Genomic DNA, 12883 nt, shown 5'->3' with positions numbered 1-12883 from the left:
TTAGGTTGTGCTAGAGTAGGCTGGAGCAGAGGGTGTAGGCAGATGATCATGGTCAGGTCATAGTAATTATTTTGGACTTGATTCTAAGAACATAATGATATATCATGGGTAAATTTTAAGTTTGGCAAGGTGGCATGATCATATTTGTTTTTAAAAGTTTCCCCTGGCTTTGGAGTGGAGAACTGTTGGGGGTGAAGGTGAATCAACTCTCACTTGAGACCTGGAGTGCTGGAACACTATGAGGCTGCACTGGAGGAGCAGGTTTTTAGGGTAATGGCCACAGTCGCCAGATCTCTCCTCTCACAATATACTTTCTGTGTATTATCTGTCATCTGGACAATCAAATTACAAAGTAGGTGGGATTGCATCCATTTTACGGAGGAGAAAATGAAGCTTAAAGTGACTTGCCCATGGCCACTGTCAGATTTGAATTGGAATGTGTTCGTGAATATCTGAGTTGGGCTCTTTTTGCTACAAGGTGATGTCTCCTTTCATTAGTTACTGTATGTAATGCTTCTTCTGAGCAGTGTAATTGCAAACCTCAGGTCTTTCAGCCCTACTTGCCACTGCTAAGTAACCACTTTCCCTGCAGAGAGAACTAAGTAAGGTCTGTTGGCAGTATAACTGAAGGAACTTCTTTTTTGGGGCTTTGTGTATGAAACATCTTGGTGTACTTCCGTAAGTGAGGTGGATTCAGCGTAAGATTTTAGCTCTGCACTTGTTCCTTTCCTGACCCTCCTTCCCAGCTCTGCTGTCTTGAGCACGTGTAAGAAAAATCAGAAGCTGTGTTGTCTCATGATAATCATGTAATCTTTTGAGACCTTCTAGCTTTAGATGCTTCGGGTGTCTGGACTCCCCTCATACTGTACTGTACTTGACCTTGCCTTGGCGCTCATCTCCTCAGTACCAGGGTGTTACTGCCTGTTCAGATGGTACCTATTTCTTGGAGTTAATCCAGTTATTTTTATTTCATTATATAATTCTGGTATTATTTTCCTTGAAGATCTATTCCTGCCATCACAGGAACCGTGGCTTATCGTACTTCTCTGCCGTTGCTTCATTATTCATAAGAAGAAACTCTGTCAGGATTTAGACTTTTTGTATTTTCCTGAAACCAAATCTAAAACTTTGTTTTGAATGGTGTAGTGTTCTGGGGGTGCCTGCGTGGCTTAGTTGGTTGAGCATCTGACTCTTTTAGGCATTTTAGGCTCAGGTCATGACCTCAGATTGTAAGATCCAGGCCTCGAGTTCTGCTTGAGATTTTCTCTCCCTCTGCCCCTTCCCTGCTTACAAGCTCTCTCTCTCTCTCTCTCTCTCAAATAAAAAAATAAATCTTAAAAAAAAAAAAAAGAAGACAGTATGTGTTCTGTATATCTTGTGGGTTATTCCAAACTTCCTTATTTCCTTTAAAGGAAAATTATACCCAGATTTGCATGGAAAGTATTATGATGGTGTTTTCGTGACCTTACCACATCTTTTCACCAGATGTGCATGTCATTTACTTTCATTTCTTGGGTTTTACTTTAAAGAGTTTTTTGCTTTGGGTTAGGTTGTTTTGATTTTCTTTGTTTTTGTTTTTTTGGGGTTCTAGTTATTAGATCCTAGATTGCGATATTTGTATCTTTTTGAGTTAAAGTACTTTATTATTTTAAAAAAAATTTTAAAGATTTTCTTTCTTTCTTTTCTTTTTTTTTTTTAATTTTATTTTACAGAGAGAGAGACAGAAAGTAAGCACAAGTTGGGGAGAAGCAGGAGGGGGAGATGCAGGCTCCCCTCTGTGCAGGGAGCCTGTTGTGGGACTCAGTCCCAGGACCCTGGGATCATGACATGAGCCAAAGGCAGAAACTTAACCTACTGAGCCACTCAGGCAACTAAAAGATTTTCCTTTTTTATTTATTTATACATTTTTTTATTTTATATTTTTTAAAGATTTTATTTATTTATTTGACAGAGAGATAGAGAGTACAAGTAGGCAGAGCAGCAGGCAGAGGGAGAGGGAGAAGCAGACTCCTCGTCAAGTAGGGAGTCCGATGTGTGGCTCGATCCCAGGACCTGGGGATCATGACCCAAGCCGAAGGCTGCCACTTAACCAACTGAGCCACCCAGGCAACCTGAGATTTTCTTTTCTTTTTTTTTTTTTTTAAAGATTTTATTTATTTACTTGACAGAGAGAAATCACAAGTAGATGGAGAGGCAGGCAGAGAGAGAGAGAGAGAGAGGGAAGCAGGTTCCCTGCTGAGCAGAGAGCCCGATGCGGGACTCGATCCCAGGACCCTGAGATCATGACCCGAGCCGAAGGCAGTGGCTTAACCCACTGAGCCACCCAAGAGCCCGAGATTTTCTTTTTTTAAAGTATCTCTACATCCAAGATGGGACTCGAACCCACAACCCAGAGATCAAGAGTCATAGGCTCTACTGCCTGAGTCAGGCAGGTACCCCAAAGTACTTTAAATATACAGATCTGCAGGCTCTATTCCATAATTCTAAAATCCAACATGCTTTAACTTTTTTTTTAAAGATTTTATTTATTTATTTGACAGACAGAGATCACAAGTAGGCAGAGAGGCAGGCAGAGAGAGGAAAGGAAGCAGGCTCCCTGCTGAGCAGAGAACCCGACTCAATCCCAGGACCTTGGGATCATGACCTGAGCCCAAGGCAGAGGCTTTAATCCACTGAGCCACCCAGGCGCCCCACATGCTTCAACTTTTTCATACATACCAAAACTTGTTTGACAATAGCATTTCCCTTAAACTGACATAAAACTATATATATTATTAGTTTATCCTATATAGTGTAAACATTTATGTTTCAGTATGTTTGGTTATGGGATGCTGTCTCTAATCGTCTTGATGGTGTTACCTAATAGATGGCATATCATGTTACTTTTCTAAAATTCAAAAGATTTTTATACCTAAAACATTTGGCCTTAAGTGTTTTGGGTCAGGGATTGAGGACCTGTGTCTCTTTTGATAGCACTAATTATGGTGTGCTCTGGTTCTGTCTTCCCTTTTCTGAGCTAAGAATGATTTCCTCTTTGGACCTACCCAGAGACCCTAGTTTATAGGGCTAAACAGAGTGGCTACTTAATACTGGAATTGAATACCATTAGATGCGGCAAACTTTCACCAGGTGGATTATTGAACTACAGATAACATGTTTTTTCATTGGTCTTAATTTTCTATTTAAGCAGTCTTTTTCCTGTTCTGCTTCTGTTTTCTTTCTCCTTACTAGAATCTTGGCTTCACTGTTTACTAATCATATGGTCTTGCTACTTAACACCCTTCTCTGTTAGTTTTTTCATTTATAAAAATGGCATAACAATTTTGCCTGCCTTGAAGGATTGTTGTGAGGGCTAAACAGAATGCTTCCTAGAATTCAGTTGTCAATGTAGTTGTTACTGATTCATGCATATCCTGTTGTTCACTTTGCTAACATATGATCAACCATTCCCTTATTAATGGACTTTGAAGTCATTTTCAGTGCTTTGACATTTTTAACAATGCTGGATGTGATCCTTTCACATATGACTGTAAGTCCTTGTGGCCTTATTTTTGTAGGATAGATAGAAGTGGGATTGTTGGATCACTGGGCTGTAATATTTTTCATTTCAGTGGATATTTCCATGTTATTCCCTAAGGCAGAATTGAGATGGGGTGGGGAAGGTAGCAGTTTTTAGTTCTGCCAGTCTTATGTTAAGAGTGTTCATTTGGTCATAACTATACTAGCAATGGATTTTATCAGTTCATGGGTTTTTTTTTGTTTTTATTTATTTGTTTATATTTAAAGATTATTTATTTGATATAGAGAGCATTGGTGCACACTCACACATGAGCAGTGTCAGGGAGGGGCAGAAGGAGAAGGACAAGCAGACTTCCTGCTGAGCGGGGAGCATGATGTGGGGCTCTATCCTAAGACTCCGAAATCGTGACCTGAGCTCAAATTGGATGTTTAACTGACTGCACCACCCAGGAGCCTCTGTTTTTTTTATTTTAAAGTAATTACAGACTTACAGAAAATTGGAATGATAGTCCCGTGCAAATGTTACCCAGCTTGCTCCAGTGGTAACATCATAAAACTGTTATACAATAACAGAGTCAGGCAATTGATGTTAGCACAGTCCTGTTAACTAAACTTGGGTTCATTTGATTTCTTCCAGTCTGATCAGTGGTATGTTGATTTTTTTTTTTTCCTTTGATCACTAGTAAGTTTGGGCTTCTCTTCATGTGTTCCAGTGACCATTTGTGTTACATGTTTTATGATCATGTTGTTGCTTTTTTCCTTCTACATAGAGCTTTTTATTTTTATTTAGTCAGTTGGTTTCTCTTTTGTGATTCTTAGGTTTTCTCTCTTATTTAGTAAGGTTTATCTATCTGACAGGTTATATACTATTTTCCTTTTTTTATTTTTTTTTTTAAGATTTTATTTATTGAAGAGAGAGAGCAGAAGCAGAGGGAGGGGAGCAACAGACTCCCTACAGAGCAGCTTGGGCTCCATCCCAAGACTCTGAGATCACGACCTGAGCAGAAGGCAGACACTTAACTGACTGAGCCGTGGAAGCACTCCCTGTTTTCCTTTTAATGCCTTCTACTTTATACTTTCTCCTTTTTTACTTAGTTTTTTTTTTTTTTAAATACATTTAAGATGTGTTTTAGGTATTCTGTGAGAATTATTTTCCACAGATGTATAACATGCTATTCCAGCACTACCTAACATAAACTATTTTATTTACAACTCTTTTGGTTGTGTATGATGTAAAACCTCAGCAATACCAAAGGTAGGAATGACTCAAGGCAAGGCTTGATAGAGTGACAAAAGTAATATTGCTAAAATTATTGCTGTTTTCCTTGTTTTTTTGCAGTTCAGTGCCTTTTTGGGTGTTGTGTTTTTCTCTGTGATCCTTACCCAACCCTTTCCTTGTCTGTCCTGTTTGTTGTTTACTCCAATCCCAGATATTTTCCTCATGGTCACATATTGAAAGTTTTAGGCATTACTTCCTCTTACTGCTCAGGGGAGGAGAAAGAGTCTCTTTCTGGGGCTTCTCAGCAGAAAAAGTTTCTTTTCTTAAATGCCCAAGAAAGTAGCTCCTTAGATTGTTGCCCCAGATTGAGTAATGTGTCTGGTCCTGAATCTGTCACTGTGGGAATGGGGAAGAATAGAGTGCACACAGGGATGCTGACTGGCTTTTTCAACCAGGAAATGTGCTGTAACAGTTTGGACTTGTGATGTGCAGGGTATTAATTCAGTCTCAACCCCCTGTATGAAGGTGGGAAAGGGATAATATTTTTTTTTAAAGATTTTATTTATTTATTTGACAGACAGAGATCACAAGTAGGCAGAGAGGCAGGCAGAGAGAGAGAGAGAGAGAGGGGGAAGCAGGCTTCCTGTGGAGCAGAGAGCCCGATGCGGGGCTCGATCCCAGGACCCTGAGATCATGACCCGAGCCGAAGGCAGCAGCCCAAACCACTGAGCCACCCAGGCGCCCCAATATTTTTTTTTTAAAGATTATTTATTTATTTATTTGACAGAGAACACAAGTAGACAGAGGCAGGCAGGTAGAGAGGAAGGGAAGCAGGCCTCCTGCTGAGCAGAGAGCCCTATGTGGTACTCGATCCCAGGACCCCGAGATCATGACCTGAGCCGAAGGCAGTGGCTTAACCCACTGAGCCACCCAGGCGCCCAGGAAAGGGATAATATTTTATGGGACATTTTAGGTATTGAAGAGTGTTTGCATAGATGCTAGGGAATCAGACCACAGGTGACCAGATCATAGCTCTTACAGAAAGGTGCAGAATTGTACAAAGGTACAGAGATTGCACCTTTTACATTTATTAGGATCTGTTTCTGTATTTTGATTTGTTCTGGCTACAGCCTAGTGTTCATTTGCCTATTTATCCTGTCCTAGAAACCTATTGCTTCAATAGTAGTAGCTTAGAGTACATTTTAATATCTTCTTAAGGCTCCCATCATTTTTTCCCCAGAAATTTCTTACATATTTATTTGATACAAACTTTGGAATTCTGACTAGAATGGCATTATGTGTATTTTTAAGATGGAAATTCCAAATTATATAAAAATAACTGTGAGAATCAATCTGGAGACTCTCAGTATTTCCTTGACAAAAAATTCTTTGGCAAATCTTCTTGGTTGCCCTCTGTCTTCTTTACAGTTTTTGACCCTCAACACTCTCGCAAGTACCAGGGGACAATGGACTCATGGTCCTGCTCTCCCCCACAGAGAACTCCTATGTTTAAGTATACCCAAGATACCTAGCAGCATCTTCCCGTAGGCTTATTTGAGATATACTAAGTGGTACCCGCAGAGAACTGAGAGGGAGAACAGCTCGAAATGTGCACATAAGCTGCCTTATCCCTCAGGTGTTAGGACGGATTTTTTTAAAAAAATATAGGATGCCACACATCTTCTGTTATTTTGCTATTTGTCATGTTAGAGAAGTACAAAAAGATAGGAAATATAATGTGATAACAGAAAGGAAAATAATATGTTTATTTTTTTACAGATGATTTATTATAGGCCCCAAATTCTAGAAATATGGTAAATGTGTATTGGAATTAGTAAACCTTTAACCATGGTGCTACATGGATGATAAATATTCCAGAACTTACCTCTTACCTCTTTAAGTGAAATCGTGGTAGGTTTAAGTACAAGAGACCATTGCATTATATGTGTGTGTGTACATGTGTGTATGCATGGCATTACTATGTTGTACAGTTGAAACTAATATATGTCAGTTATATCAATAAAAAAACTTAAAATATAAGAGGCAATAGAAATGTGTTCATTTCACACCTCAGATTCAGTCTGTTGCCGCAGTGTGCAAGAGAATGGATGTGTGTGTATGTATATATATTTTAATTTTTTTACCTTTTTAGGGGAGAGCAATATTGTTTATTGGAATCTGTAGATGTGTTCTTTCCTCCCTGTGTTTTACTTCTGGACCTGTAAAGTTTGTGTTAAATGAAGGGGATTATTTGTTTTGTTTCTTTAATTTCACCTTAACTGAGGTATAATTGACAAAATCATAAGTGAAATACAATATTTACAAAATATATTTGTAAGATTTCTCTGAGGTCCATGTTTTCTTACATGTTAAATACTGGATCAGGATTAAGAAAAGAATTTTGGGGGGCGCCTGGGTGTCTCAGTGGGTTAAAGCTTCTGCCTTCAGCTCAGGTCATGATCCCAGGGTTTGTGGATTGAGCCCCACATTGGGGGGGTCTCTGCTCAGCAGGGAGCCTGCTTCCCCCCTCTCTCTTTCTGCCTGCCTCTCTGCCTACTTGTGATCTCTGTCAAATAAATAAATATTTTAAAATATTTAAAAAAAAATTTTTTTTTTCCTTTAGATACATGGGGATGAATTTTACATCAGTTTTCTCCGTGGCAGCCTCTCTATAGATGGATAGACTTTTTATAGTTTATAAAATGTGTTTCTGTCAAATGAGGTTGATCAGTTAATTTTATCTTAGTCAGTGTAACGTACGGTACTTTACTCCGAGACAGAAACTAACCATTGTATTCCTCTTGTTCTTTCTTTTCTTTTTTTTTTGCAGCGGGACTTCCCCTCTTGCTTGCCTGAATGCAATGCTGCATACAAACTCCCGAGGTGAAGAAGGCATCTTCTATAAAGTTCCAGGTAGAATGGGAGTATATACTTTAAAGGTAAATATTTCTGTTAGGGCATCATTTATAAGGTAAAAACAGAAGTGACTACATCTAAATGATACTTGCATCATAAATACAGAGCTCTGTTCTTGAAGAGCTTATTTTCAGGAAGAGGTAATATGTGTAACTCTGTATCCTGTGCACTTTTATACTAATCTGTGGGCATCTGTAGGTAGACCAGAGAACTAACTATATTTTTCGTTCTGTATGATAATGCTATCTTGAAAGGATGAAGTGAAAATGACTTCTTCCAGTGCCTTTTTAAAAGACCTCATAGCATTTGAGTAGTGAGTGTTACCTTGCAGCAAATAGAGCCTTGATGCTTTCTATTACTTTGTTATTTAATTCTCCATTACAAATCAGAGCTGCAGTTCTTCTTTTTTTGTAATGGAGAATGCTCGAGTTCAGAAGATCAGATTTTCTTACTTTGTGTTTGACGGATAATGTAAGAACTGGAATGTGGACCCAGATTTGACTAAATTTCTGAGCTCCTGTTCTTTTTACTATAACAGTCTTGCTGATTTCTAATTCTGGCGCTGAGAAGACACCTTGACTTATCAGTGTCCCTTGAGTCACAAACAGGAAAACCAACTCAAATGAGCTTGATTAAAACAGAGAGTTTATTAGTTCATGTAACTATAGATTCTAAGAACACTCAGTCCGGATCCAGGAGCTCAAATGATGTCATTGGGGATTGATCTCTCTGCTTTCTTTTGGCTTTATTCTTGGCAGGTTCTCTCCTATCATACATGACTTGATTGTTAACCCCCACTCTGTAGGCTGTAAGTCTGAAGAGAAAAGAGCTTCAGGAGCTGAAGTGGGACCTCTTGAGTTAGTTCTGATTTGGCTTAATTGGTTTGGCTTGGCCCACGTGTCTCTGCCTGAATAATCACTGTTGCCAAATGCATTGAGTCTTCTGATTGGCGATTTGTAGGTTCATGATCACTCTATGCTATCAGGTGGAGGGGAAGCCCTCTGCCAGATGAATTCAGGAAAGGGATTGTTTGCCAAAAGAATTATCAGCAGGAGGAGAATTAATACTTGGCATGCACTGACTATTATCCATGTGTACGTGGGCTTTGTCCCCTCTTTAGCTTTGAGCTGTAGTCATCACTATGCTCAGTGGTTGTGAATGGCCCACTAACATTAGAAAGTTCTAATTTGCCTATAGTACCTCCTTCTTATACACTTTATTAAACTTCCTGTGATACAAGGCTCTACTCCTGCAGGGAGCTTTTTGTGTTGCTTTTAAGGTTTAGCTGTTCTAGACCTTCCATATTGTTAATAACATTAATTAAATGTCTGTTCTGTGCTGAACACTGTAGAGACTGTAAAGAAGAATAAACTGTGGTTCCTTATCTCTTGAGGCTCATATGATTACTGAAGTAATTGCACACTGCCAGACTGTTGTGATACAAAGTACTGTATTATAAGGCATCATCATAATGTAGAGAAACAAAGATGCATTTTGAATAAGAGGCTATAGAAAGCTTTTGTTTTTGTTTTAACTTTTAAGATTTGCATTGAATGTTGGCTGATAAGTAATTGGTGCGGAGGACCTTCCAGGATAAGGAACTAGCGGAAGCAGAGGCACACACAGAAGGATTCAGAATGGATTTGAAACCAGCGTAGATAGAGAAGTGGTTACCATCCTCTGTGTGTGGGCCAGTGTGGTAAGGGTTTGGGGGCGGGGTAAACATTAAGTGAAAATCAAATTTTGGAGGCTTTTTGAAAACCTGACTTGCAGTTTGAGAGTGAGAGAGAGAAAGAGAGCTGAAGAGATGGCAGAGGTTTTTCAGAATAGTATGATCAAATCTGTGTTAGGATGATAATTCAAATCAGATAGATTTAAGGGTAAAAATGGATTGTTTGCAAGAGATAATTGGCCTGAACTATGAGATCAATAAAAGAGAGGCAAGGGACATTAGAGAAATAAAATGGATACTGTGGAGTGGGGAAAAGGAGGGGTGAAATGTTTCAGAGATATGCGGCACTCGCAGTTGACCAGCTGATCCTGGATAGGTTACCAGTCTAAGCTTAAGAAGTTACATTTGTACTTAAAATACTTAATGGCGCCTACAGGTCAGGAGGTCTGACTGGCAACTAACTCTGTAAGAGCTCTTCCATGTTTTGAAGGAAAGGATAGCAAAATATGGGGTGTGTATTTTTAAAAAGTATATAAGAAATGTCTTAGAAATGGCAAAAGGATATAAATATAATTGGGAAGAAGCAGTTCCTTTCTGGATCAGAGGTTATTATCTTGGCTATAATGTTGTGAGTCAGTTCTAGGAAGGAGGGTCACACGGTCAGAATTATTTTTCATCTGATTATAAAATGTGGGAAAATAAAAAAATATATTGAGAGGAAAAAAGAACTAGCCATAGTTTCTTAACTTAGAAATTCACTAATATGTTTACCTATGTATATTTTTATATACTACATGTGTACATAGTAGTTCGTATTTATTACATGCCAGGCACTATCCTAAGCGTTTTACATTTAACTCGTTTAATTTCAGAATGATCTCATAAGGTAGGTATTATTATTTCCATGTTTTAGACCAGGAAACTGAGGCATAAGAGGTTAAGATTTTGACCGGACTGCATAATTAGCAGACGATAAAGCCAGAATTCAACTCCAGAACATCTTAATTTTCTAGTTCTTGATCTTGCACCTATCCTACTGTATATCTCTTAAATACTCTGGTGACACAGGTATCTTTTCAGTTTAGCATTGTCACTATTCAGTGTAGACACCAAAGAGTCCTGTGAGTTTTTAAAAAACTTTTTCCTTTTGCGATGCCCGGCTGGCTCATTCAGTAGAGCCTGCAACTCTTAATCCTGGGCTTGTAAGTGTGAGGCCCACATGAAGAGTTTATTTAAAAATAGAAAAAAAGGATTGGAATTATTCCTTTTGTATTTGACTCTTGCTGCTTACTAACCAGTATTTAGAAATCAATGAGATTCAAATAATGTACTGTTTCTTCCTATCCAGAGTCAGCTGAACTCACAATACTTAACAAATACATACACAAACAAGCACATATCCATGGATAATGAGTATATCTACCTTTCACAAAATTATTATTGCAGTTTTTAAATTCTGAACATCTCATTTACTTGGACTTCCATAGACCCAGTTTGTTCTAATTTAAGCCTCTGTGTTGTGCTTTCATGTGATTGTCATGTATAATTTTTATCTTTGGATGTAGATGGAAACATGAGCTAATTTGACCCACAGAAGGGAGATGACAGGAATTCAGAAAATATTGCTGGTTCTGCTACTGAGCCCTATAATACTCAAAACTAATCAGCACAGTTAAGTTAACAACAATGCATATCAGAAATCTAATTCCTATTTGCTGAAATGGTAATGATTAATCCTAATTGGATGCCTGCATTTTCAGAAAGACGTGCCCGATGGGGTGAAAGAGCTATCAGAAGGTTCAGAAGAAAGCAGTGATGGTCAGTCAGATTCCCAGAGTTCTGAGAACAGCAGCAGCAGCAGTGATGGTGGCAGCAACAAGGAGGGAAAAAAGAGCAGGTGGAAAAGGAAAGGTAAATCCACCTGATCTCTCGATAAAGTCTTTAATGCTATAGGACACATGCCCTTGTTAGTAGCTCCTCTGTATTCAGACCCCGGGACAGTCTGTCTCTTTCCTTTCCCTTGAGATTGGTACCATCCAGTAGAATTTCTTGCGATGAGGAAATATCCTGTGTCTGTGATGTCCAACCCAACGCAGCCAGTGGCTTGTTATGTCTGTGAGCACTTGAAATATGGCAGTTTGACTGAGGGACTGAATTTGTTCTTCTTTTTAAATTTTTATTTGAATAGTCACGCATGGCTAGTGGCTATCAATTGGACAGCACGGTTCTCTATGTTTTACCTGGATGAATATTCAGCTCTTGGTCATCCATAGCCTTTTTGAAGGATGCTCTTATTTGCCTCTTTAATCCTCTCTTCTAAAATTTGAACACTTACTGCTCTAACAGCCCTCTACTTACCAGGGAAAGTACTAGCAAGGACTAAATTTAGTCTGTTCTTCGCTCTCCCCTGCTTGGTGTCTGCTTCATAGCTTACCCAAAAAAACATTTTTTAGGGAGTAATGTCTGTTGCTGCAGCTTCCCTGGGATAGAATTTCTACTTAGGGATACACTTTATCATCTATTCTTGGTAATTATCTGTAGCTTCTTAGCAGAGTCTTCTTGAAGAGGGCACATTGTTTTTACCTCAATATTTATAAACTTAGTCGTACACGGCATGGCAGATTTAAGCCAGCTCATGATGGTTCCTTTGCAAGGATTGATATAGTGATATTCTAGAACAAAATGACATCCAAGAATTTCCCTAGCTTGGATATCCCCTTTGGTTTGTGTTACAGGTGAGCAGTCTTTGGATCTAGAACCTGGAGTTTTATATGTAGGAATACTTGATTCATTAATTTTAAGTGCTTTGGAACTATTGATTTGGTGCTGTATCAGAAAAAACTCTGATTCCTTACCATCCCTGCATTCATATGTGTGATACTTCTGGAGAGAACTGAGATAATTGGTGGCATCATTTGTGTTCTCTGGTAAAGCTACCACACATACAAATTCGGGCACGTTTTATAATAAGAGGATTTTAGCTGTAAGATCACATTCACTTGGAGAGTAACCCAGATCTCAGATGTTAGGAACAAATAGGATAAAGTCAAGATAAAGCTAGCTCATATGACCAGTATTCTTGAGATAGAGATATGTTTTAGATCAGTGGTGAAAGGAGGTATGGCCTTACATTCCTCAGAGTCCACTAAGGATCTTTGGGAGGGTGGAACCAAAAGTGTTAAGGGCTCTGTCATTCCTGTTTGTACCGAGTTTAAACTTTTTTTTTGAAGATTTCTTTTTATTTGTTTTAGAGAGAGTACAAGCATGAGGGCTAGAGGGATTCCCAAGCAGACTTCATGCTTGGTGTGGAGGCAGTCTCGCAGGGCTTGGTCTCATAACCTTGAGATCACAACCTGAGCCAAACCAAGAGTCAGACACAACCAACTACAGCACCCAGGTGCCCCACCTAGTTTAAATTTTGGAAGTTGGTGATCTAAGATTAGGAACCAAGCCAAATCATCAAGCAGGAGAAACAGTAAGATTCATAATTTCTGGATGTGTCCAAAGACAGGAAAATCAATAACTAAGTGGGCCAGACTAGAAATTTGGGGAACAGA

The 12883-nt window shown here is 38.9% G+C and overlaps 1 protein-coding gene across 2 annotated transcripts in view; it reads left to right on the top strand.

Annotated features, from left to right (window-relative positions):
• Positions 1 to 12883, top strand: part of ASXL2 (ASXL transcriptional regulator 2) — a 134055-nt gene that overhangs the window by 70131 nt on the left and 51041 nt on the right. For both annotated transcript variants that reach the window (XM_082745035.1, XM_082745034.1), the window contains exons 3-4: positions 7569 to 7677; positions 11087 to 11237. In XM_082745035.1, the coding sequence (XP_082601161.1) occupies positions 7569 to 7677; positions 11087 to 11237 (260 nt within the window). The remainder of the gene's footprint in view (positions 1 to 7568; positions 7678 to 11086; positions 11238 to 12883) is intronic.

The sequence above is a fragment of the Mustela nivalis genome, assembly GCF_964662115.1.
Source record: "Mustela nivalis genome assembly, chromosome: 8".
NCBI classification, from domain to species: Eukaryota; Metazoa; Chordata; class Mammalia; order Carnivora; family Mustelidae; genus Mustela; species Mustela nivalis.
This window is presented reverse-complemented; position numbering and strand designations above follow the sequence as displayed.